The following is a 27,388-nucleotide window of genomic DNA, read 5'->3' as shown; positions in this document are numbered from 1 at the left end:
CCGCGCCAGTTGCTCTCGCGTGTGCGCGCAGGTGACAAGGTCGCGGCGCTTCTATTTTCGGATACTTTGAGCTTTCCTTGGCCGCCGGTCGAGGATGCACGTGCTTGCGCGAATGGACGTTATTAAGAAAGTGCAACGGATAGTCGCGCGACTCCGAAATGTCGATTGAAAAGCTTCTCGAGATCGTTAATCTCTCGCTCGCGCGATCCTCTAGGCAAACAGCTCTAACAAGCAATCATCTCCTCGAGAGGAGAGAAGAAAGCCTCAGAGATGAGCTTTCTCAAGCTCTCGCGAAAGCCGCAGCGCATCTCACGTACCTGCACCAGAGGCACACACCGAGAACAGCAGCAGCAGCAGCAGCAGCAGCAGCAGCAGGAGAACCGCGTGGCCTCGCACGTGACAGGCATCCCCACCAGGCACGTCTGCGCATCGCTCGCGTCGTCCCGCCCACACTGCGCGTATACTGCTCGCTCTCTCGCTCGCTCTATCTCGAGTCGGCCGCATGCAGCGCTGCCGCGCGGTTCTCTCGCTCGCTCCTCGTATACCTATAACGCTCGCCGCCGACTGCAGTCCGCTCTCCTCGCTGCGGCTACACAGCGCTCTGGTCCCTCTCTCCGCGCCTCCGTCTAGCTGTATAGTTATACGAGGTGCCCTCTCCGCGAGTGAGGCGCGCCGCCTACGTCGGGAGGGCTGAACCGGGCCGGTACCGGCCGCCCATTGGCTCACGATCCGCCGGCGCGCGCGCGCGCCCGCCAACAACAGGGACACGCCATACGGACTGTACACTCTGGTAGTGTCTGCTCGGGGCCGGAGCCAAGCGCGCGTATAGCTGGTACACACTCTCTGCGCTCTCCGCACCAGTCGACCCTTTCTCATCCAGCTTCTGGTATCGGTGTGCGCGATCGGTATCGCGTGTCGGAGTGCTGCTGTCCTCGACGAGTGCGAATCGAAGAAATGCATCGTACATCGACGGAACGAATGATTAATGGGAGTATGGGAGTGGCTTGAGTGATCAGTGAGACATCGGTTGCGGGACAAATTGCGCGACTCCGAGACGATATGCGGGAAATCGGCAGCCTCTGAGAGACCAGAAACTGTAGAGAGGAAAGTGTCATGTGTCTTTGAGCGGTGTGCGATCCTCGAGAAATTTTGATGCGCGGCATTCACCGCGGCATCGAGGAGCCGCTGGCCGTCGGCGTCAACAGCTACTGCGCCTCTCACCTGTACGAGGCCGTGACGAGCAGCCAGCACCACCAGTCCTCCTCGCAGCACCAGCTCCGTCATTGCGAGCCGTCGCATCCGGCACTGCACCAGCAGCTACCACCGACGAGCTACGAGGAGGAGGTTCCGGTGGGTCGAGCCGTAGGAGAGGACGAGAAGACGAGGTCGCCGACGCCGCCAGCCGTCCTGGCTACCGACGGCGGCGGTGGCTTCTGGCTGGCCTCGGTGGCTGCGGGGGCCGGGGTCGGTGCAGTTCTGCCCCCGCACGGGGCCCACCCGGCCGTCATGGACGTCGGGGTCGCCAGCGCCGAGACCGGCTTCATCAGCAGCCAGCCGTCCATGGCCGAGTTCATGACGGCCCTGCCCCAGGGTATACCCGGACCCGAGGCCGGAGCAGGTGCTGCTGCCGGTGTCGTTGGTGCTGCTGGTCCCTTGAGTCCCGGCGCCCATCATCCCGGCGGCTACCACGGCATGATGGACCCGCATGGGGTGCAGGACGCCTCGGGCGTCAACGTGCCCGAGTACCCCTGGATGAAGGAGAAGAAGACCACGAGGAAGAGCAGCCAGCAAGGTAATGTTTGAGCGAATGTCGCGCGTAGGTGCGTTTTCGCTATATTCGCCCAAACTGATTTTCAAGGCTTATTGCAAATGAATATCGGTTTCTTACGTTCTCTGCTTTTGCGGTAACTCGATCTGTTTGGCCGGGTATCCGCACTATAAGCAGAAGCTTATCCCCCACAGTTCGACTTACCGGATTAGTGCATCGTTGACACGATCCGATTTGATGGGATTACCAGCCGGTGTTTGGACACCTCGGTCACTTTTAAATCTACTCTAACAACAAACTTGAAGTAAAATTATATTTTCAAAATTATTTCCCGAAAAACCACACGTGCACACAAATATAAATCACCGAGAATATAAAGGCCAAGTCATCGCGCGGGCTGCGAGTCCAAAGAGCCGCAAAAGGGTTTCCGCACGCACGTGTGTGTCATCGGTCAGCAGTCCCGAAGACGGTAGCAAATCGGCATTATTGAGTCAATTGTTACATCGAGTGTCCCCGTCGATGGGCTACTCTCCCGTTTACGACGGCTTCATTTATATACCATCTCTCTCCGCGCTCTCGCATAGTCCAGCGCCGGCACATTGTGCTCCTCCGCAGGGTGGCCCCGGCTAATGACAATTCTCTGCCACTCCTTGTTCTCTCGCATCCATCTCTCTCTCTCTCTCTCTCCCCTTTCGAGTTCATATAGGTATACACACATCTGCGAAGCATCTCCGGAAAACCGCACATTTCCGCCGACATTTGCAAACATGCGGGGCCACTTTGCCGAGTTCATGAAAGCAAATTAAGAAGTCGGCCCGGTCACGGGCAGCGTGAAAATCGACTCCCCGAGAGACGTGGCGAACACATGGTCGTACGGAAAATTCGGCAGCCCTTTGGGTGCACGAACGGGTGAAGTGTGCATGCTGTAGTGCGGTGGGTGACGATTGCGAGTGTGCCGCCGCCGTCGGATGAGTTATTGTCGAGAGAGTCGGAGCGACGGCTGGCTTCCTCCGGCGATTTCCGGAATTTTCACTAATGCCGACTGGTCAGTGGATGCCTCCGTGCGTTCTGTCGAGGGCTGTCGCATTGGAATAGTCATGGGTTTTATTGAATTATCGCGCGAGTTTGACGCGTGTTTAGGAGGTGGATTCGAGTGTTTCTATAGCCGTTGCGCTACTCTAAAAATACCATGGCTTATCTGGAATCTAGCATTATTTCTAGTGCAAATCGTCGGCGTAATGTACAACATTTATTTTTCACAAGTCAATCACTTATAACGCTATCGTGCATTAGCACACAATGTGCGGACTCGTTTGAAATAAATTTTGATCCTAACTCCGATAAGCATTTTAATGACGAGTAATGAATCAGGTGAACGCAATGACGAATTAGCGCCGCAATAAAGTCTAACACCGGTATCAAGGCCGATTGTCATGTGGCTCTCGTCGCAAGATCTCGAACCTGTATTTACTTATTACTACCTCTTCTTTCTAACGATAAATCCCAATCCCTCAACAATGCGGAGATACCTAAATAATGAACATACGCGTACAGGCCGCGGAAGAAAAAGTGCGACAGAGCCCCATTACTCGCAACCATAAATCCCTAGTCCTCGGCCCCCAAACGAGACGTTTTGTCTCAAGCTCAGCAGCAGCGGCATAACACACACTCTATATCGGCACTTCATAGACGTATTGGCGTGAACGAGAGCACACACTAACCGGCCGATCGTTTTCCGGCAACTTGTTGGCTATTGTCGAGCCATCGAGCTCTCCCATAAATCTGGAGCCCACGGGCCGGACTTCCCTCTCGCATACACACACACACACACACACACACACACGTATACATAACATTCGCTCTCGCGCCTCTCTCTCTCTCTCTCTCTTTCTCTCCAGGGGGAAGTTTATGGGGCACGAGGGTTGTGTCCGCGAGCAGTAGTCGCGAGCTTGCAAATCCGTCGACTACGCCAAGCTCAGCGAGGGAAGATTAAGTGTTTGGCAGAGCAGAGAGAGAGAAGGTTAACCGAGGCATGGCCGGAGCGGTAACACGCGGAATCATCTGTAAATTGAGCGGCCGGCCGTCGTGGCCCATAACTCACGCGGAATCCTCGCTGTGTCCTCTGTACTTTGCTGTGTACGTTGGGCGGTACCGCAGCCGGTGTCCCTGCGCGCGTCAAGCCTTATCGTTCTCTCTCCGCGTGCGCGTTTGGGGGCTGGATAGCTTTTATTTGGTGTCCGAGCGTTTTACGGTGTGGGTGCGAAAGCCGATTGAAAATCCCATCAGCCGCCTGATCAAATCTGCCGATGTGTCTAAACAGCGATCGATCGTCCCTCTGGGTTAAAATATTCCGAAAATAATTATATCCGTACACAGCGACGTTAACGAAGCCGCCGCGCAAGCCAAATGGAGTGTCTGCATCAGGCCTGGCTCTCGTATTAAATTCCAATCTGTAACGTCAACGTTGACGCGCGACGCCTCGCTCGCCCCTGCAATATCCTGCGCGCAAGGCCCAATCTAACGTCTAATCAAGCTCCCGATTATACGTTATTTGCTCGCGACCAGCCGTTCCGCTAGCTCTACAAGCTCGAGCGCAAAAAGGCGCAAGCTCGTTTTTCCGAAGCTTTCCGTATATCTATGTACAGGTCGATACACAACGCCTCGTCGTCTCATCAGTCTTCCAGCTATACTCGCTCTGCTCTTGGAGCGCGCCGATGTGTCAATTAATCCCTGCATCCCCTCGGGGATGGGCGCCTGCATGCACTTGGACGTTTTCTTGGACGAGAGCTTTCGAAGAACACCCCCGCGTATATAGACGACTTTGGTCGAGTCACCCTCCGCAGCGCGCGTATAACACTCCCTCTTTCTAGCTCTATGCGGCTCTAGCTATATAGCTTCCGACGAAATTAATCTTGGGACGTAATGATGGTTACGTATTAAACAAGGGTAGTTTGCCGGGAGGAGAGGCGAAATCTTCATTACCACTTATCGCGCGCGCGATTCTCGAGAATTGGACGAGGCGCGGTGACGTTTTGAGAACGAATCGGCCGCCGGCTTGACGTGATTTATTAGGCTTTGCAAAGGATGTAATAGGAACTTTAGGCTTCGATGCGCTTCTCGCGAGTGTAATTGCCTTTTCGTTCCGATGCATAGGCTTGGCGGTTTTACGTGAGATTTTCGGAGGATCGTAAAACTGCGAGTTTGTTGTGCGCTTAAAAAGTGCTGATTTTGATTTAACCTGGACGAGTGAGATAGCCGAAATTGAATGATAAAAAAGGTCAGGAGGGGAGAGAGGGCAAGGACCGAGTTATCGTGTTCTTGGTTGGTTGGACCCAAATCCAGTGTCCGGTCGCCTAAATCATGCCGGACAGCTCGATGCTCTGCGCGGATAACGCGCGTGCGTCCTCTGCGCACTGAAAAATAGACTCACTGTGGAATCTTTAATTTTCGCTGAATTTAATTTTAAAAATATTCGTTTTATAATTTCGCTTTTCCAGACAAAAATCACCGAAATTTTATTCTCCAAGAAAGTACACTTTCTAATTACATTCAGCTTTTATTAGTTCACAGTCGACGGTTAGGCCAACACCTCGTAAACACTTCCAGCGTATGCAACGCCACGCCGATAAGCATCTGAAATCCTCCTGAACCCGAAAAAAAAGTCTCATTACTCACCGTCTAGTTTTCCCCGAAAACCCCATCTGGCATACGCTTATATGCCACTACATTATACCCAGCAAAAAAAAAAGAAACATCCACGCGCATATGCATCGAAATCCACAGGCGAGAAATAATAAACACGGCTCCAACAAATTGATAATCCGGAAGCCCATAACGGCCTCAGCTCGCGAGAGGAACGAAATCTGTACGGCGGCCCGCGATGTACACTAAAAGAACTTTCCACGCTCGTTGTCGCGCCAAATGGGCCGCTATAAAAGCCCCCGGGGGTGGAAGCCCGCTCTCTGTGTCTTCTCTTTTTTCTCCCCCCAAGCGAGCGCAGCTTCTTCCTTCTTTCTCCCGCGATTTCCGACCTATAGGGGTGCGGCACTAGCTTATGGCGGAGAAGAAGCAGAGGACGAAGGAAAAAAAACGAGCGCAGCAGCCGCGTCGCCCCCTCCGCGCTATATACCATGCGCGCGCATTTAAAATAATAGAAGCTCTTAAAAAATCACTTCCGTCGAGCGAGCGTTCGTGGCTTCGATAAATATCGAAATTTTTTCTTTTCCAAATCAAAATAAAAACCATCCCGTTGTTTCATCAGTCCCGAGTTAATAACGCTCGTCCGGAGCGATTAATAACGTCCGGGGATATAGCGAGAGTATAGAAAAAAAATTTTTTGACGAAACGAATTAAGAAAGTGAAGGAACAGTTTCGAAAGAAAATAATTGTCTTACATACGTTTCCTCCCTTTGTTTCATCGGCCGATCGGCCAGCGCACTCTAAATAGAGCTGCGCGCGGACGAAAATCATCAATCAAAATCCATCGGCACAGAGAGGATCGTCTGCATCTTATTCTCCCCATCCACGTCTCACACTACCATCGAGGAAACTCGCTCACCTCCGTGTATATTGGTTGAAAAAAAAGCGCGGAGAGCCAAAGCGGAAGATCGTCGACGATGCCAGGAACGTAACTAACCGGGGCTCGACGACGCGCGCGCGTTAATAATAATTTTATGCAAATGTTAGAGAGAGAGAAGGAGAAACGAGACGGGGGGTCCGGAAACGGGAACCGCGAGACTGTGGTGGCGACGAAGGGGCGCTTTAGTCAGTCGTAAAAGAGAAGTAGGTGTAAAAATTCACAAAGGAGGACAATATGCGGAGAGAGAGACCTAGATTTGGCGTTGAAGAGGAACGAGAGGTTTTTCGGATCTTATAGAGCGAGCGTTTTACTCTTAATTAGAAGGAATTTTACAGTGTTTTAATCGGTGTACTTTTGTTTCATCGCTCAATAACTAGACGCTGATGCATTTTAATTTATATAATAATAATAATATTCAGCGTGCGATTTTTTACAGCCGAAATAAACCAGCGCAGAGTTTTCATACCTCTCTCTCTCTCTTCGCTCGCGTTTAATTAAACTGCGTCATGCAACGCGGTTTCTTGCGCGCTTTCACTGAATATCACCGAGTTTTCTAATCCCCGAGATCGCATACTGCACTATGTAATTGCTGATCCAATTTCAATCGCAGCTCTTTTCCAAATACGAAAGAAAAAAATCTTGCAGCGATTCATTCCAGTCAACAACGACAATTAAACAGCGGCATATTTTCTCTCTTTCTCTTATGGGGGCATTATCAGCTCGTCGCTGCGGGACTTTTTACGAGCTCTTGACATTTTCTGCCCGAGGAACAAGTTCGTGAGCTCTCTCTCTCTCTCTCTCTCTCTCTCTCTCTCTCTCTCTCTCTCGCTGAAAATCTTTCAGCGTCGTGCTGCAGCGTCTCGGCAGCTGCCGGCTAATTACCCCGCGCAGACGTACCCGCGCGCGTAAAGCCAGCGAAGCGTCTCTTTCTCTCTTCTCACGCGTTATAGTCGTGAAGGTGTTTACGTGGAATATTATTTTTAGTGGGGTTTGTCCCTGTAGCGGATTTTACTAGTAGTTTTCGTTCGATCGATTGATTTGGGCTGACGAAAGTAGGCTCGTTCTACTCGTTGAGTCGGCGTGAAAATCTGAACTTTTACGCACATTCCTATACAAAATAATCGAATCTTCCCTACCTGCCAAACATAGCAGAGTCTCTCTCGGCTTCTTTTGGCACTTCACACACGCAGCGCTGCTACCGCTAACTAGATTTTAAATTTCCGAAGTACAATGCTAATTCGCTCGTGTGCGCGCGGCTTTCATCAACGCTGCGCTCGTGGACACGGTGGTCGAAAATTTTTGCGCGTCTAGCACACAATTCGCTCTCGGCCTCCGAGAGCGAGGTGAACGAACGGAAATGATCAAGAGATGCTCGAGAGCGTGTATATTCGTGTATGTGTGTGTGTACGCGGTAGCAGCAAGCGCGGCGTGCTTTGATCGCCGCGTGACGAGGGACTTTGCATTGAATGCCGGCTTTCTGTGCTTGAATTCTCGCCCGGAATCGTCCCTGGCTATCGACCCTCCGAGCTTTCGAGTCAACCCTCAGGTGTGTCCTATAAAAAGAAATTAATAAACAGCAGAAGAAAGTACGTCGCTGCATCGAATTCGGGCATCAGATGTACACACACAAGCCTGCAGAGTCGCGACGAGAGATAATTAACGCTAATTACCGTCGCGAAAGCCGAGAGAGTGTGCGGCTCAAGGATCGTTATTATACATCTCGAGAGTCGCTGAAAGATTCGCTGAAACGTCACGCGACTCATTGAAGAATGCGTCCAAGATAAAACGCCTCTCTCGCACGTGACATGAAACGCGGGGCGCCCGCGGTATGTACGAAATTAACTTTGATTTTTTTTCTCTTTGACTTTTCCTGCTTTCCTCGTTTATTTTGCAAAAAACAAATAACCACACGCTATACGTGCAGCAGCGAGTGCAGCTCTCCCGAAGGGGCATTAGCGCAGAGTTATTCCGCATACCCCTGGAGCGCGCGCAAAAAATAATTGAAATCGGGCGTATTTATTTTACAAAGCGCGAAGAAAAACCGGTCTACACGGTCACGCTCTCACATCGTCCTCTCTCTCTCTCTCTCTCTCTCTCTCTCTCTCTCTCTGCCGGCGTCGGCGTGTTCAATTTTTCTCTCCCTCTCTTTTCTTCATTTCAAGGGAGATTTCGTTAATAAATGCTTCTCTCTCTCTCTCTCTTTAAACTTTCTCTTTCTCTCCTTCTCTTTAATTTCCTCTCTCTCTCTCTCTCTCTCTCTCTCTCTCTCTCTCTCTCTCTCTCTCTCGCTTGGCTGTATACGCGGTGGCTTCTTATTCTCGCGTTCTCACACAGGCGGAGAGCTGCGGCGAGATTATACGGCACCGCGCGCCGCAGAGAGATGATTTATCAGAGGAGGCCTGACTTACAAGTTCGCGCTGTTTGCTGAGAAACACGTTCATAGCGTGGCGAAGCGATTACACCGAGCGAGCCAGCCTTGCACGAGCATACTGCAAGCGAGTGCAATCATAATGATATGGTCGCACGATCTCTCTCGAGGGCTGCGCAGTGCTGTGTCGGCGCGGGTAAAAGCTGCTTTCTACTCTGTGTGCGCGAGTGTTTATAGGTGCGCGATAAGCGCCGCGTGATTTTTTTTATACGCCCGGCTGGTTCGAGTTTTGCCGGAGTGCAAGTTTTTTTAAAATTAAATTTCGCGATCGGCTTGAAAAATTAAAAATCTACCGCCGACAGTGAATGCACAGACCGAACTCGTGACTATATATACGTACGCGCGGCACGCATTGAATACTAGAGAGACAGAGAGAGAGAGAGAGTGTGTAAGCTTTTATACACGAGCAACGCGATCGATCTTTCGCTGTGCGGGCTCCACATAGCGCGCGAAGAGCGTGACTCGCCGAATCTCCGAAACAGCCGCTCTCTCTCACACACATACACACACACACACACACAAATGTAGGTAGAGAAGAGAGAGAGAGAGTGCGAAGTTCGCGCGGCTGGACGTGCTGACCGAACGCAGGACGGCCGAGCGCCTTTCTGATTGATGATCGCCACTACCGGGCGCATGTTTTTTCTCGGCTCCGTTCCTCTCCGCGCGCGCGCGGATGCTGCAGCCCTCTCCGTGTCAGCGTGTGTGTGTGTGTGTGTGTGTGTGTGCGCGCGCGGCATTTGAGAAAGACTGAGGGAGAGGGAGGTTTTATTCCCGCGCAGCGATTCGCTTGTTTTCCGATGGACTTGGATTTTTCTTTGCGATATGGGTAGACGCGTCGCCGGTGTCTCGGACGAGCTTGTTTTCTTCTGTTCGAGAGAAGAGATCTGTTTGTCAAAATTTCGAATATTGTGACGGAAGCATTCGACACACTTTCGCCAGCGTGTACAAAGTGTAACACGTTCCAATTAAGCGGCTAGGAGCCGCGCGTTATTTTTAAGCGTGAAAAAAGAGCTTTATACCACTTGTCCTCATAAAGAAAAGTGAAAATCCATCATCCGGAATGATTAATAGATCTCACTCCGCGGGCTTGTGAAGAAGAGAATGCCGCGCGCGTGTGCACTAATCGCACTTGTGTAAATACTTTTAAACAAGCGCCGCACACGGGAACATCCATTATTCAAACTGCGCGCGACGACGAGACCTTTTAATTCATACAATAGATATTGATATTGTTAGGATCAAAATCGACGATTCGAAATATCGAAGCCAGCTCCCTCTGAAAAAAAAAAACGGCACGACGGTATATAATGTACACACGCCGAAAGTACACGTCGAAACAAAGTTAAACTGAAATTACTTTTCACGAGGACGAGGGGGGAGGGAGGACGTCGGCAAGTTCAGGGGCTGAAAGAACGTGGAATATTCGAGTAAATTTGAAAGTTCAGAGAACTGATGCCATATTGATTGGCGGCTGGTTAAAGTTGCGCTCGGCTCTGACGGTTCGATGCCCGAGAAACACGATTGGAATAAGCTGCGCGGAAGGGCGAGCGAGAGAGAGGGATGTGTACGCGGTGTACAGAGAAGCGATGATAAGTGACGATGCAAAAAAACACGGCGAACCCCGTGATTCCCGCTCGTCACCTCCATATCAATGCGATTCCCTGTGTATAATATAGCTTGAATTCCGCCTGATTTTCCGTAAAAGGACGACCCACCGAAATAAAATTCAAGAATCTTCGAACGTCCTCCTTCCCTTTATCTCGATAAAAATAACGGCCGCAGTCGTCGAAGCATAACTAACAGCCTCTCGATTCGGAAAACGCGTTTATACTTAACTGGTAATCGAACGGACTTGTTCTATACTCGCAAAAGCTCTCGCGGTCTCATTGAGGAGGGAGGAAGGGGGCGGCGATATTTCTTTTCGACGAGTACCACCACCGCCGCCGCCGTTTTATCTAACAAGGAGCAAATCATTTCCCTATTATTTGCTCGCTATCTCGCGTGTCTGCGCGTACGCTCTCTTCTTTCTTCTTAAATATACGCCGGCGCAGCGCAGCGATTCTTCGTTTTGCGGGGTATACGCTTTCTGGAGGCCATCCAAAAACCTTATCCATTGTCGTATTCCACGCTCGAGAAACGACGACGCCGCCGGGGCACACAGCTCTCGCCACCTGATTTACAAGTATCATTTTCTCTCTCTCTCTCTCTCTCGCTCTCTCTCTCTCCGGAAAAGTATAAAGGATCGCTCTGTTGCCTCTGCTGGGAGTGTGCTTTTTGAATTTTAAATTCAACCCCGCGGCTTTTTGGGTTAATTTGCGATCCAGCCTTAAATACAAGCGCAGAGTTCGAAAATGTAAGAAAAATCACGATGTCGGCGTACAGTGTCCTTCTCAACCCTAATCAGGCAGCAGTTACTCGGAGAGAGGGCACGTGGCGAAGGCATTATACGAACTCGAGTGCGCGCAGAGAAAGGGCTGCGACTCGCGGTCGCTTTAAACAATTATCACGAGAGGGTCTCTCTCCGCGGAGACTGGACACAGAGAGAGAGAGAGAGAGAGAGAGAGAGGGAAAGACACGAGGGTGGTAAGTTATCGCCCCTGGGCTTGCTTAGAACGGTCTGCGGTCCACGCACACTTGACCGGCCGCTTGGGACACGGGATCGACGACGAGGCGGGGTGATTATTGCAGTTTGATATTTTTGCGCCGAGCGCCAACTGTTGCGCGATTTCATTAAAATTTCGTTAAGCTGCACTGAACTCGCGCTCGGTTTTGAAAAATGTCGATGCGTAAAAGTGGCCCGTTCGCCGCTCCCCGCATAAGCGGTCGCCTTGATCCTTACGTATATTGTAGAGCCACCCCTCGCTGCACGTATACGTAAGAATCGGCTGAATATAAAAGGAGCCTCGTAAATCTCAGGCGACTCCCGCGCACAGCGAGTAGTATCCCGACCGAGTGTCCTTTATAGCATTGTTAACAAGTAATGTATGCCCCGGGCCGACGAGTATCCCTCCGCTCGCGCATTTAACATTCTTTAACATTATTATACACATGGCGCCCGTCCAGAGGGTCGTCGCCGCTGCTGCATATAAGTGTGCGGCTGTCCTTCGCGACCCTTTTCCGGCCCAAGTATGTATACGTACACAGCGCGCTTCTATATCTGCTCTTTTTATTGCGCGAAACAAACCCTTTTCTTTCTTGCTGCGCCGCCGCGTTGAATCTAATTTCTTTCCTCGGGCTGCCGCCGCCGCCGCCGGTGTCTCGCAATTTCGTCCTATTCTTTCGTAATTATGAATACGGCCCGGGCGCGAGTTTTAGCGCGAGAAACGGCCGGCCGCCGGCAAGTTGAATTATAGGCTCTCTCTCTCTCTCTCTCTCTCTCTCTCTCTCTCTCTCTCTCTCTCTCTCTCTCTCTCTGCGGCCCTGCACGCTTGCGCCCAAGCGCTTGCAGGCGATGTAATGAATAAATATAATAAAGCGCACCTGCAGGCGCCGCCGCCGGTATAGTCGTCGGCTTTTATTTTGCTGCGGAGAGCGGCTGGATTTATTTTCGGTTTAAGCGCGCCATCGGATTGTTTATGCGTTTAGAATATTTTAACGGGTCGTGTGCGGAGAGTCGTGGGAATTAAGGAGGGAATTTAGGGACGTGAGACGATAAGTGGGATCACGTCGGAAGAGGTGTTTAGGAATGTTCCAACTCTCCGAGCTCATAAAAATGACCAAAAAGCGTGGAAACTACACTCGGCAATTAAAATGATTAACGAAAGCAATCACTTTATCAGGAGTCTAGTGAGAGAGAAGCCGGTCAAGCTCGAACAATTTCAATCGCATCAGAGAGCGGGAGAATTCGATTCCCTCCCGTACACTCGACGTTCGCGCATCGGCTGCTCCTCTATCCCGCGCAAAATCAATCTCGCTTCAAGCCCAAGAGAGTCGGAGTCGCAGCTCCCCGCGCTCTCTCTCTCTCTCTCTCTCTCTGTGTTTACCTAAAACTTCTCTTTCAAGATTCTCGGGAGAAAGAAACGCCCGAGAGGGTGGGGAGAGGTGAAAACTAATTTCTTGATAATTTGCGTTTCGCGAGGGATTCCACCCCCGCTTGTCGGAACTCGCGAAACTTGCGGAGCTGCCTTTCTTTTTATCCGAGAGTGAGAGAGAGAGAGAGCCTCGCGGCTGTGTCGTTCTGTATCAGCGCGAGACTTACGAGTCATTCGCGGCTACGCTTTTTCCAAGAGAGAGAAGAGAAAAAGTGTCGCCGAGCGGTAAAGTTCGTTTTAATCTGCGCCGCGGCCCCGCGCGCGAATTTTCAACTTTCTCCCCGGCTCTTTTCCCCGGGAATGTTTATAATCTCGCGTGCGTGGCTTTCACACGATTCCGCGCAAGCACATCTAAAAATACACCTCATCGCCCCGCAGCCATCGGACGTCCAATCTCGTATCTGCGCGAATTATCGCATTACTCCTTGTATTCACTCATGCAGACGCAGGTCGACCTTCCAATCGTTATCAGCACACGCGCACACAGAGAGCTGGTAAAAAGCCGGAATCGATGCGAAAGCGCAGAAAGAGCGCGCCATGCAAGTTCAACGTCCAGCTGTTTTCCATGCCAACGAGCACAGCTATAGTAGGTGTAGATGCAGAACCTGTACACACGTGTACACAGACAGGTATAGAGGTGCGCGAGGAGTGTGTAGTCCCCCTATCTCTTTCGTTCCCTCGCCCCACCCCGATGATTGCAGGTTGTTGGCCGCGCGGCGCGGCACGCCTCCGAATGAGCACATACACTCGCACCTATACGTACTATACACCTTCTTTCTCTTTCTCCTTATATGCATCAGTCAGTGTATATGCACGAAGCCCATATCCAATTTTCTAGACGGGGAAACCATAATCACAGGTTGCCGCCGCCGCCGCATCGCGTGTCGGCCAAACATGGCCGCGTCGCCTCGCGCACGGACTCGTTTTCTTCCTTCTATTCCTTTTTTTCTCTCTCCCGACGGCTATATATATATATATATGTATACGTGTGCGAGGGAGAACCGTGCGGTATCGATATTTGTCTCTCCTTTTTTTACTCTATTTCGATTTTTAAAGCCGAGCCCGCTTCTTGCGAGGCTCGTCCTTTTTCTGAGAGGAGCTGCAGCAGCAGCCTATGAGAAAGGGCTGCGCTGCTCGAAGCTGTTATTACGGCGAGGAGAGAGATTTTAAACGCTATGCTAATGCCTCTTCGGGGCCGAGGTGCAGCACGTGAAAAATAGCGGCAGGTGGATAATAGCGACGATCTCCGCCGATTTTTTGTTCTCCCTTTTGGAGCTTTTGTATACGTGTGTGCAGCTGGTTTTATTTTGCCGAGGCTGCATGCACGGAGTAATTTTCGACTCGTGCTTTTCGATTTTGCGCGGGGGGGTTCTTCTATAATGGAGTCTTGTCCGTCTACTTTCTAATTCCGTTGCATAAGCTGAGTAGCTTTTCGGTTTTTCGAACGTCGGCTTTAATCGTCGGTTATGTGTATATAGTTCACCAACGAAGCATCGATGTATAAAGCACCGAATTATTTTCAAATCAACCCCCCGTAGTTCCAAGACAACGATCTTTTAAAATTTAATTCGATAAGTATAGGTTCGCAAAATTTATTCACGAATCAACCTCGTATCGATCCATCTTCAAGCCCCTTATCAAAGTAGTATAAAAAAATCAGAGCAGCAATAATTATTTTCGATTAATCCATCAAACTTGAACCCTTTTACCCGCACAGCAAGCCGCGCGCATTCACTCACAACAAAAGCTTCAAGCGCACAATACGCCGGTGTGTGTATTTAAAATTTTCCAAGCGAGCTGCAGCGCACGTAATAACACGCGGATATAAATCACAATAGGTACAACTTCAAAGCGCAGCGATCATTCCACGCAATCAATATTCGATTCCGAAAAAGAAGCTCTTGGGTATACACACACACACACACACACGCGCGCGACTCCATAATAACTCCAATCGGCATATCGTGTTTTGCCTCCATACCCCCAGCCATATATCTTTCATCGGCCCTCGCTCAATTTCTCCGGTAATACACGCGCGTTTCCTCTTGTCTCTCGGCTATAATCTCGCCGACTGCGAGTTGCAGCGGCCCGTGTTAATTGATTACGAGGACGACCTCCACCCCCGCAGCTTTTCCGCGCAGAGAAGTGATATATAGCCCGCGTACACACCGCCGGGGCTTTAAGCCCCCAAGAAGCTCGGTTTTGTGCCGCTGCTGCTTCTCTCGCGTAAATCCGTAATAAGGTTGTTTCGTGTGTTTTCTATACAGATATAGCATATCGCTACGGCTACGAGAGGGGGACGCGAAGCGCTGTATCTATTCCCATGCCGCGTATATAGTCTCGCAGTACTGTGTATTATGGCGCCCCGTCAACCGCTAATTATCCCGAACGGAGCAGCGACTATGCCTTGTTGTTCCATTGTTTTATGAGAGCGAGCCTTTTCGACGTTCCCACTATACCTTCTTATGCGCTGCGAGAAGGTGGTGTATGTATACTCGTTCGACGGCTCATGGACTGGGAAATGCATGAGCGATCGTTGTTGTTTTCTTTGTTCGTTTAATATCGTGTAGAATAATCGAATCGATGATTTTTCGAGATCGAATTTATAAATAACGACGCCATGCCTCGGTAACGGCTAATTAGGTTCGCTTGGACAAAAATTACCCATAATGACGCAGCCTATAACGACCTCCTTCTCAATTACAAAAATGAAAGAAACAAATTTAAACCGAATGATCCGGCTCCGTGGTCAGGATAATTGCCCCAAATCGGGCAATTCGTGTCCAGAAAGAAAAACCTACTCCGTCCATCCGTATTAGAAAAATTAGAATCCACCGGATACGCCCGTACGACACACCGCTATAAATCAAATCCGACTTTAAACGTCCAATCTGCGCGCAATCCCGCATGTGACCGAATTAAGAACAAACCACGAAAATAATCGTAAGGTCGTCCCTTCTGACCGCCGACTCATCGCCTCTCGATTTTCCCTCGCGCGTTTCGCTCGCCGTCGTTTCTTCCCTATACGCCTCCCGTCATTTTTCACGCAAGCGTTTATCCGAGGAAAGAAGTCAGACTTGAGGCGCCTTTTATAGCCGCTTCTTTTGTGCGCCGCTCGCCGTCGAATTTTTCCTCGCCGCGGGGAAACAAAAGACAAATTACAAGCGCGCAGAGCCTTAGCCGCACCTGTGATCCGTCCGAGAGGCGCCAGAAAGCGGTCACTTTGTACTCTGCACCTCGTGCGCGAAGTTGGAAGCATTTTTCTTCAGGGGACTATGCTGCAGCGCGTAAAAGTCGGGCATTTTTCACCCGTCCCTCTCGCAAGGACTGCTGTGTCTTATAATTGCAGGCTTCGACGTTCCTCGTCCACCTGTTTGGTTCTGCAAGGTTTTCCGATCTCTGCGCGAGTGTAGTTAGAGCTCGAGTCGCTCGATGCATAAATGTATGAAGAAGCTCTCCTGATTTCGTTTTAATTCTTCCACACTCTACTTATGGTTACGCGCGAGCTCGGAACGAGCAAAAACTTGGTATATTTTCATCGCAGGACGAGAAAAAAGACGCGCACTGCACGTAAAAACAATATTCGTTACAAATTTCCCGCAACGTCGTGTGTTCTCCCCGGGATCGAGGCATGAAAAATTCAAATAAGGCCCGCAAATTGCAGCGAACTGCGATTACACCTTGTAATTAAGTTAGCTTTTTTTATTTTGATTCGCGACGGCGGAAGTCCCGCGTTGCGGCATCGCGAGCAGCCTAATGATTGACTGCTCGCATGTGTATGTGCGTATAATCAAACTATATACTCCTCTGCGTTTTCGCAACTGTGATGTCTCTTCGATTCGCCTTTGAGCTTTTTTCGAGTCTACCGAAATTCTACACGCGCAGGATGTTTGGTAATGCAAGCGGTTTTTCTTCGAGTTTCCAAATCGAACACAAATCTTCGTAATAACTGTAATAAGCGCCGCTGCGCATGGAAAGCGTTTTTCTCACACACACACACACATACACACACACACACACACACAAGGTTGAGCAATATATAACTCGTAGTTTTCATTCCAGGCGCGATGAAGAAACGCGAAGAATTTTTCATTAGATCCCAATACCTACTCCCGCGTGTGTACAATTCCGTAGCACTTTACATGCCTGAAAAGAATAGGCGTACATCTATATACCGCTCACGCAAAACTACTGTCGTCGTATCTCCAGCGCTGCAGCAGCGAGAAAATACACCTACTATACCCGGCGCATCGAGCGACGGCCGACGGCCGCTGCCTCTGCTGTCGATGATTGAAGGGCCTCTTTCGGCTGGAAAATAGCGCCGCGCCTCTCGAAATATAATCAGCGCCGGTTCGTCAAAAGCTCTCGCGTACATTGTTGTCTCCTCACTCTTGTGTTTCTTTCATTTTCGGAGGCGCTGTGGCGCGATGCTTCCTCGAGGGCTAAAAATACCGCGAGACGGCGAAATTTATTTTCAGTCGAGCTTGCCCGAGCTTCAAGAGAGCGAGTGAGAGGAAAAAAAGTTTAATACGTATAGCCGAGCGAGGGATCCCTCGCAAGGGGTTGACGGCGCCAGTGTCTTTTGGCTCGCGTAATTATGGCTCGCTTCCTACTAGTCTTCTCCTTCTCCGATAAAAAAGATGGATGTCTCAGGGCCGCGAGTGACAGCTGCTTGCTTTTTCGACGATTTCGCGAGGAGGCTTTTTGGAAATATCGTTTTCGAAATCTTTCAGTAGAGCTCTCTGGAGCCGAATTTTTCGAACGATTCGTAAATCGCTGCTGTATTATACGGTCGAGTAAAAACTTATCGCTCGCCATTAATCAAAGCGACGACGACAAGCGGAGCCCGTTATATACGAGTCACCAAAACGCACTGCTTTAAAGCGCGCGTATATTCATCATAATTTCAAACAGACTCGTAGATCCACACACAGGCGCGCTTGGAAGTAACAAAACGCTCCGGATCGAGCTGGCGACAATAGCGAGAGAAAGAGCTATCTTTACGCCCGCGCAGACGTTCCTGTCACTCTTCATTCCGTCGCGAATGTGTCCGACGATCCGTCATCACACTCGCCACACTCTCTCTCTCTCTCTCTCTCTCTCTCGCGCGCGTGTGTTTACGTGCCGATATTTTCGTCGGCTACGCTTATGTTCCAGCAGACTCTCGGAATTTGCTCGCTCGCTCACAAAGAGATTTGTCGTACGTTTACAGAATTCGGCTGAGCCGAAGCTCTAAATGGAAATCGATTTTACCTCGAGCAATCGGCCGAAGTAGCGGAAAAAATCGAGGTACACGGCAGCCGACTTGATTGACAGGCAGCCAATCGCCGGCGGTGAAATGCTGATGAGGTCCGCGTCAGTCATGCGAGCGTCTCCGGCTTCCCCGCCGGGGCTTTTCGGGCTCCAGCCTCTCGTTTCCTCCTTATTTTCTCCTACACGAGCGAGACACCCCCAGCGAGCAGTAACGCATATCCGCTGCTCCGTTCGAGGGAGCCGAGCTTTTTGGAGTATGGTCTCGGTGAAAAAGCGGGCCACACACACATTGTCGCGTGAAAACTGAATTTAACCCTCGTAAAGCAGCGAGTCTTTGGGGATTAAGTTGGCTGAATGCATAAGTAATCGATACGCCGGGGATAATCTGATGTGCGCGGGGGGGGCTGTATACTGTAAACATGTTTTCGCGCATACAATACGCGATGCCGAAAAATATTCATGCACACATGCGCGGAAGAGCTAGGAGGAAAATTAATTACTCTACGTAAAAATATATAAAAATTCCGAGTGGAAAGTGGTCGATAACTTCGCGGGAAGCCCTCGCGGGAGAATACACTCTGTGGGCCGAGAACTTGGCCGCTACTCCCGAGAGCTCTTCTCTCTCTCTCTTGTTATCGCGTTGTCAAGTTTCTTACCGATAACAATTAGGCGGCGCTCCCGCATCGACGCCGACGAGAGATATAACAGCGGCCGAACTTGCCGCCGAACTTTCTGTATAAGGCGAGTCAAGTATCCGCAGAATGTTGGCGCTGCGGCCCTTATACTCGCTCTATATACACTTTCTCCCTAGCGGTCTTGAGAGATGAGTGCGGCAAATAATAACGCGTATAAAAATAAACTTGCACAATCGCATTGTTACGCGTGACACAATATCGCTACTTTAGAGATCGTTAATCAAATCATTGCCGGACAGAAGCCGGGAAGAAAGAGAGAGAGATCTAATCCAAAAATTCTGCTCCACAGAAAACGGCCTGCCCAGGAGATTAAGAACGGCGTACACAAACACCCAGCTATTGGAGCTCGAGAAGGAGTTCCATTTCAATAAGTACCTCTGCCGGCCTCGAAGAATAGAGATCGCGGCGTCGCTCGATCTCACCGAGAGGCAGGTAAGAATGGGCTCAGTCGCCTAAGTTAATCTATCATACTTTCCTCTCGAGGCTCCAGTTCACGATAGAAGAAGAAAACGAAATTTCTAATCTGTTCGCAGGTGAAGGTCTGGTTCCAGAACCGGCGCATGAAGCACAAGCGGCAGACCCTGAGCAAGGACGAGGGCGACGAGAAGGACGGCGGCTCGTCCGACGGCCTGGAGAAGTCCGGCAAGAGCGAGAAGCTGCTCGGGCTGGACGAGGAGGAGAAGAAGAGCTGCCACAACTGTGATATTTCCGGAGTCGGCGACGTCGGCAGCACGTTGTCCGGCGACGTTACCGATCTCGCCTCCGTCCGCGGCTCCGTCGGCGCCAACAGCAACAACAACACCCCCAGCGCCACCAACAACAACAACAACACCGCCGGCTACAACGCCAACAGCAACGGAGCCAGCAGCGTCGGCAGCACCAACAGCGTCTCCAGCACCTTCGACAAGATGATGGTGGACGAGGACTCGCGCTCGCACGACGGCAGCGACGTCACCTCGCCCAGCCTGTCCAGCTCGAAGAAGCTCGACGTGCGGGTGAAGCTCGAGGCCGAGCACAAGAGCCCGAACGCCGGCAAGCAGATCAGCATCAGCAAGAAGTCGCCGTCGAGCGGCGCCGTCGGCAAGGACCTCTGCTCCGTCAGCAGCAACGGCGTGCTCCTGGCCCTGCCCGACTCCACCGTCGGCACGCCGAGCCTGCCGAACCAGCCCGGCTCCTCGACGCGGAGCCTCACGCCCTCCTCTACCCCCGGCACCCCCGCGTCGGTGCAGCTCCAGCAGGGCAGTCCGCTGAACGTCCAGCAGCAGCAGCAGCAGCAGCAGCAGCAACAGCAACACGGAGTCTACATGCAGCGGCCGCGAAGCTCGCCATCCTCCAGCAGCAACAACAGCCTCCTGCACGGCTCGATCTCGCCGCACAGCCGGGCGATGGGCGGCAGCCACTTTCAGCAGAGCGTCTACCACCAGCAGACGTCGGCCGGCGGCATCGACTACAGGAACGGCGTTCAGGTGGCCGGCAGGCAGCAGGTGCCGATCGGCAATCAGCAGCAGGGCGCCTACTGCGCCGGATCTTCGAGGGAGACCGCGGCCGCGTATCATCAGCAGAGGATCTCCTACGGCGCGGAGATGCACCCGCAGTACGCGCGACAGCAGGCGTCCCAGCAGCAGCCGGCGATGGGCCATCGAACCGTCGCGGGCCATCACTCGACGAGGGCCAGCGCCGCGAGGTCCATGTACAACCACCACGGGAGCGTGCAGCAGCAGCAGTTCCATCAGCAGCACAACCAGTACGCCAGCACCGGCGACTACAACGGCTACGCGCAGACCGGCGGCTACCACGCCTCCTACCACGCCAGGTGAGTACGCTGACGTTGATAATGGTAAAATTCGATGTATCGCGAGTGCAATGAGCCGATTCCCGTTCCAGAAGCATGCCGAACGCCAGCAGCGCGGGCTACGGCTCGACGGCGTACCCGGGCACGCCGGAGCACAACAGCAGCGAGGCCTACATGTCGGCGAACAATTACGGCTACCCCGCGGCAGCCGCTTCCTATCACGCCTCGCCCTCCGCCGGCGAGGCCCATCACGCCCACGCGGCGGTCAGCAGCCACCAGACCGGCTACTACGGCGACCTGCACCAGCAGCAGCAGCAGCAGCAGCAGCAACACGCGGCCGACGCGTACCATCAGACGGCCTCGATGCACTCGGCGGGGCTGGACTACAATCAGCCCCGGCAGCCGAGCAATCCCAACAAGTGCGCCGCCGGCTACTACGAGCAGCAACCGCAGCAGCACGTGCACCAGGGCGGCGAGGCCTCGAGCATCCCCGCGAGCTACGTCTCCTCGCCCGACCCCTTCCCGGCAACCACTGCCACGGCCATCGCCGCCGCGACCGCAGCCGTCATCGCTCCCCCCGTCTCCGGGCAGAGCGACTCGGCTGGACAGCAGCCGCACGAGGCCTACTCCGGCTTCGGCAGCTACTACGGCGCCGATCCCCAGCAGCAGCAGCAGCAGCAGCAGCAGCAGCAGCCCCAGGCCGACAACAGCAACAGCTCCTCGGACTTTAACTTCCTGAGCAACCTGGCGAACGACTTCGCGCCCGAGTACTACCAGCTCAGCTGAGTCCACGAGCACGACGTCGTGCAGTCGTCGTCGTCCTCCTCCTCGGCCACCGTCAACCACAACAACAACAACAACAACAACAACAACAACAACAATGGAAGCCACAACACTTGCCAGCAGCAGCTCGACTGGAACGACGAGCAGTACCTGCTCAACGAACTCTACTGACCCAGTGCTCGTTCGGAATCAGTGTCCGGTGCCTCGCGCATCCTGTGATTGTTCTCCAGTGTGATACGTGCAATTTCGCCGCGACCGGATGCGGCCAGCTGTCGCCAAAATCAACAAAGACACTTGTATGATTTTCCTTTTATTTTTTTCCGAGCGCGATTTTCGTTCCAGGTCACACGAGCGCCGCGCGCACGGATACGATGTGATTATGGGCTTTCTTTACGACAACGCATTTGCATCTTAACGCCGTACACAGCCGCGGCGATTTATGGAATCGCAAGCTGCTCGCGGAGATAATCGCGGCCGGAATATTTTTACAGTTTGGATGCAGATGAGCTTGGCTTGAGCTTTTTCTTTCAGCGCCCGTTGCGGCACTGCGAGAGGAGCTTTTAATGGGAATACACTATATACACATATATATATATATATATATATATATATATATATATATATATACATAGGCGCGACGAGAGAATCGCAGAATTTAGCGACCGGCCGCGCGCAATCGGTCGATAGACTATAATATACATAGCTAGAGAGACAATATCAAGATATGCCGCTGCGGAGTATAGTGATTTAATTATGAGACTTTTAATAGAGTATTTCTGATAGTATTGTGCAGGATGTAAAATATAGGAACGAGAATGCGATGTGTATAAATACAAGTGTGGTTGCTTGGACGAGGAGTGCGGGACATACGTGTGAGAAGGAATGAGAGGAGCTTTTTGCTCCGAAAAAATATTTAATAATTTTTCGTTTCATTCCTCTCACTCCTTCTTACGCGAAAGGGCCCTAATTGTAGATACAATAACATGTTCTGTAGTCTCGATTGCGAAACTGTTCATAATAAATAATATATATATATATAGTTTACGGGATATCATTCACGGCAATATTGTAATTCTAGTGCCTGCGCTGTATAAAGGGGGAAGTGTATAATAGTTGTTGCAATAGAGATCCTAACGGAGATTATACTTGCGATATATTGTATATGTTTATTATATCTCTACTAAAATAGTCTCTAGAGTTGCCTGCACGACTTTTTTTATTTTCGAATGTCGAATATTCGAGTCGATTTCTCGACTCGACGCGCGTGTGTGAGAGTTCGTGAGTACGATCGTCGAAAGCGTTATTGTGAGTCTATACGTATTATAAATCTATAGATGATATATCGAAGTGGAGAAAAATAAAAATCCGTAGTTATATACGTAAAAGCCCGTCTCGAACCGTCTCTTTTGTATAAATTATCTACGTCGCCTATAGCTGTTGTTGTTCATACATCGCACACACACACACGTATACATAAACACGAAGAAAACAGCGCTTTAACCCTCCTATAGAGCGAGTTTGAAAACCCTCATTGTAAATACTTGCAAAATACGAGACACACCCACATGCTATAACGTAATATAAATATTATATAAATATAAATGAAAATTAAGCGAATAATATACGTAAGCTGCGTTTTTGAGGTGAATAAGCACGCGTATACGTTAACTCATCGACACACACACACACACACATACATACGCAAACAGTTGTCGGGAATGCATAGCTAGAGAAAGAGAATAGCATAATGTGCGCGCATGATAACGAAACCGAAAGAATACAATGTAATTCACTCTTTCGCAACTTATCGTTCGCTGCGACGATGATGAAACCAAATTCGACGATTATTATAAAAGAAATTTTTGCACTAGTTCCGTATAACGAGGGTTGGAGCGGCTACGACATCTATAACTACATAGATAAACTTAGATAGTCTCCAATATGTTGTACTAAATTTCGATTTGCCTTTATGAAGGCAGAGAAGAATCAATTAAACGCCAGATAAAGCAAAACATAAACGAGTCGAGCTATTCTTATTGCACAACGATTTTTCCATCTATAATGCATTTCTTTGCAGCTGGATCCACTTACACACGTGTCCAGGTATGGGTACACAGGCATATAAACGTCCCGCAAACCGCAGACTCGAATTCTCTCTCTCTCTCTCTCTCTCTCTCTCTCTCTCTCTCTCTCTCTCAAGACAAAAGCCAAAAGAAAGAAGCGCAGCAACAGCAACAGAGGCCACGACGGCAGTAGTATAGTCCGTCGGTACCGCGGCGGCGGTGGTGTGCCGGTGGAGAGTTCGCTTCCTCGGTGACAATGATGGATGAGTGCGTGCTATGCGTGTGAGTCAGCGGCGAGCTGTGTGCCGCCGTCTCTCTCGCTCTCTCCCGTGTACACCTATATATATACATATACGTATACGCACACGGCCTATATCGCCGTCGCCGCGGCTCTCGAGCGCATCTGTGCTCTTCACCCTCGCGCGCACGGACGCATAGACGTAACGCGATCCCCGATTATAGCGTGGATGTGTATACGAAGCTCTGCGCTGCCCCCGCACCGGCTAATTTCGACGCTATTAACTTTTTTTTTTCTCTCTCCTCATATCCTCGCTCGGGGCCAATAACGAGGTTCCATTCCATCCACGAATTTTCCATCGATTAGGCGGCGGTGTACATCGAGCGCTTATTGTCTTGAGGGAACGGCTCGTCGTGCGATGATAAAGGACGAGACGCGCGAGAAAAGTGTAAGTAAGGGTTACGGGTGTGCGCTCACGACCCCTTGCTTGGTCCGGCACTAAGGATAGAGCGAGTCAAGGGTTGGTAAAGAAAGAGAGAGAGAGAGAGAGAGAGAGAGAGAGCCGACGCAAAAGGCGACCATAAATCTTGCCATCGTCGAGGGACGACTCATTCACGCCACTTCACTTTCCGGCCGATATTCAGTGAAAGAGATCCCGGTTAGCGCTAGGTATAAGGGACTCTCGTTTTCCGCGCGCGCACAATGATAACGCGCTGATACAGGGCCTAATCGAGCGTGAAATACGCGGCGTCCGGTATTTCTGCTTTTGGAAAATTGATCGATCTCGTTATGTGACCATTGCACAATACGAGAGCTGCCTCTGACGAGCGGAGGAAAAAATATTTTGATTCATGCGTCGAGCCTGCACCGTTGCGAGATTATTAATTAATACACACGGGCGTATAGGAATAAATCTACACCTCGAAGAGAAAAAAAGGCAGCCGACTACACACTCGTCAAAATATCTGATGAATACCATCAAAAGTCCAATATTTCACCCGCGCGTACGAGGGCGATTCTAATTATAAAGAGAGCTAGAAAATAATTCGAGCGCAGCCCTTCCTCCTCCCTGGCACACGGAGAAATGTTGTTAACGCTTAAACGTTAACAAATGTAGAGCGCGAGCGCGAGCGTTCACGGACAGGTAGATCGAGAGAGAGAGAGAGAGAGAGAGAGAGAGAGAGAGAGAAAGAGTATGACTGAGTGAAGGAAGAAGAAGAAGAAGAAGCGAACCGCTAGTCTCTGCGCCGGCGGCTGCTTTTGAGCTCTCGGTTTGTCATGGTTCGCATGATAGATGGGAGGAAGCGTCTCTCTCGCTCGCTCGCCGAGAGTTAACCTCGGCCATATGTATGCGCGAGTCTGTGTATAATGTAATCCTCTGCCGCGACGAGAGATGATGCGCGCCGCAAATAGAATTTATATACTCGTTTCGAGTTACTCTACGCGCGCGCTACCCCTTGAGAGGGAGTACAGTACGTCTGCTCTGCCACGTTGGGTCAAGTATTATTGCCGCCGAGCGCGCGTTTACGAGGGGTTGAAAGCGGTAGAAATTAATCTTCGATTCTTATACGGGGGATGCTCTAGGTGCAAGGTATTGTGTGTGTGCGTATAAATATAGAGCATGTGTTCTATCGACTGTAGAAAAGTACGAGGTGATTGATTGTTAACCGAGAAAAAAATACGTAAGAAGTATACGCAATACAAGACTCGCCTACGGGGCGAGTTTCTGCAATCGTTAGAGTGATAAGTGACCGGCGGACACGTGAGAACGCGGACGCGAGAGAGAGAGAGAGAGAGAGAGAGAGAGAGTGTCAGTCAGCAAAAGCCGCCTGCGGGTGGATAGTATACAGAGAGAGAGAGAGAGAGTGCAGTACAGCAATATCGCTGGCTGACCTCCCGCCCCCCGTCGACTATCCGTCTCTGAGTCTCGGTAACGCCCCGACGGAACTTGCGCAACGAGTCGCTTTTTATTTCTTCGAAACCTGCATCATTACCCGCGTAGTTTGTTATACACACACACACACACACACAAACACATGGGTGTGGCTGACTTTATCGCAAAACTTGTCGTCATACCAAAGTAAGCGCGCGAATAATTAAATAACCTTGAAGCCGCGACTCACAATAGCGGCGTTATTATCAAAAGCCGTCAATTTTTTGTTCTCTTCCTCGCCCGGCCCACACCAGCTTTTGATACATCGATCGCCGATGACCTTGTAGCTCGCGACTCCGTTACACATTCTTATATACGACTCGTTCCCGAACACACATCCAGCGCTGCGGCGGCATTATAACCCGCCGCGATGAGAGAAGAGCGAGTTCGAAGCCCCTGTATAACGCGCGGGAGGCAGCAGCAGCAGCAGCAGCAGCAGCAGCGACGAACAACGCGTATGTATAAAATGACTAATGATGCCAAAGCTCCGAGGCTGCAAAGTGAAGCGCTCGGAGGCCCATTGATTCGTGCGATGCATAAGTGACACGTCTATCGGCTACCGACGAGAGCCACCAGTCATGCTGAGGTTTTAACTCTTCGCGCGACGAGCGAGTAGCTAAACCCCCAAACTCAACGACGAGGAAGCGCGAGAGCGGGATGATAAACGGCTTGCGCCGGGCCTTTTAACGGGAGCTTATCCCACTGTTATCCACCGCCGCTCTGTATGCGCGCCAGTCGAGTTTCCAGGCCGAGCTTGTGTGTGGGTGTGAATCTAACCGCTGCTGTTTGTGATTTCATCCGCGACGTTTGTTCGAAGACACCTTTCGCTGCGCATGTCGGAGTGAGTCGGCGCGATGATTCTATAACGGAGACTTTTGATGAAAATGAAAAGATTAGCACGCGTTGATTTTACATCGGCAACAAATTCTATCGTACGCACCGTTACTACCTATAACGATCGGATGCTATACGATGCCTGCATGCATCGGGGCAATCAATTCAACAAGTTTTCCAACCCACGTTTCTACCCCACATATCCGCCCCCGCACATTCACGAGGCAATAAAAAAAAAAGGAAAACAAGAAAAGCTCTGCAAATTAGTCAACTTCCCGGACGCTACTCGCCTCCTTTGTCCTATCCATCAGATCGGACAACACGTGTATCGACTGCAGCAGCTCACGCTCTGCTCGAACAGACGGTCAATGAGTCTCCCCCTGCGGCCCGCTCTTACGCTGATCACCCTGCCGTTAAGCATCGCAGTCGTATACACCTATACGACTGCTCCTTGAACATTAATCATTATCCGTAAAACAATATAGATAATTAATACGCGCTTTAACATAATTGGAAACCTACGCGATCCTCCGCATGTGTATATATATATGGAATGGAAATGGTGTATAAGCTGGGCGAGGAGATGCGAGCCGCGCGTAGAACGGTATACAGCCTTGGGTCGATCTATCATTCTCGCGAGCGGTATAAATGTTGTATGGAAGATTCATATGTTGAAGTCTGGAGAGAACCGGCCTGCGATTTGTAAGATTAACTGTGCCATGATTTTAGCGGATGTATACCGCGCGAGCGAGTCGAGTAGACAATTCGTTGGCTTTTATTTTTCGATATTATATTGCGGCTCGGATGAAGCGAGCGCGCAAAAAGAGGAGCCGATGGAAAAATATTTCCGAGAAAAAGAGCATAGCGCGCGAGATATTAAAACGTTAGCGGATCCAATCAACGTCTCTATTTCTCCTATATTCGAGATCCGAAAATTGGGCTGAGAGACAGAACCATTGGAAAGATTAATGTTCGCGCTAATTAGTCTTAG

At 50.7% G+C, this 27,388-nt stretch overlaps 1 protein-coding gene across 1 annotated transcript; it reads left to right on the top strand.

The window, feature by feature from the left end:
* The first annotated feature begins 507 nt into the window (after positions 1-507).
* LOC100120119 (homeotic protein proboscipedia) lies at positions 508-23,350 on the top strand. The gene is made up of 4 exons (XM_001603738.3): positions 508-1,792; positions 19,044-19,186; positions 19,288-20,567; positions 20,639-23,350. The coding sequence occupies exons 1-4, from the start codon at positions 1,153-1,155 to the stop codon at positions 21,330-21,332; spliced, it is 2,757 nt and encodes a 918-aa protein (XP_001603788.1). The 5' UTR covers positions 508-1,152; the 3' UTR covers positions 21,333-23,350.
* Positions 23,351-27,388: the final 4,038 nt, after the last annotated feature.

The sequence above is a fragment of the Nasonia vitripennis genome, chromosome 4 (genome assembly GCF_009193385.2).
Source record: "Nasonia vitripennis strain AsymCx chromosome 4, Nvit_psr_1.1, whole genome shotgun sequence".
Taxonomy (NCBI): domain Eukaryota; kingdom Metazoa; phylum Arthropoda; class Insecta; order Hymenoptera; family Pteromalidae; genus Nasonia; species Nasonia vitripennis.
This window is presented reverse-complemented; position numbering and strand designations above follow the sequence as displayed.

What these genes read in the sequence shown, in the direction of transcription:
- LOC100120119 (XM_001603738.3), top strand. Translation starts at nt 1,153, where the DNA reads ATGCGCGGCATTCACCGCGGCATCGAGGAGCCGCTGGCCGTCGGCGTC. An exon ending in GAGGAAGAGCAGCCAGCAAG is followed by an intron (nt 1,793 to 19,043) that starts GTAATGTTTGAG and finishes TCTGCTCCACAG; the next exon opens with AAAACGGCCTGCCCAGGAGA. An exon ending in CACGCCTCCTACCACGCCAG is followed by an intron (nt 20,568 to 20,638) that starts GTGAGTACGCTG and finishes TTCCCGTTCCAG; the next exon opens with AAGCATGCCGAACGCCAGCA.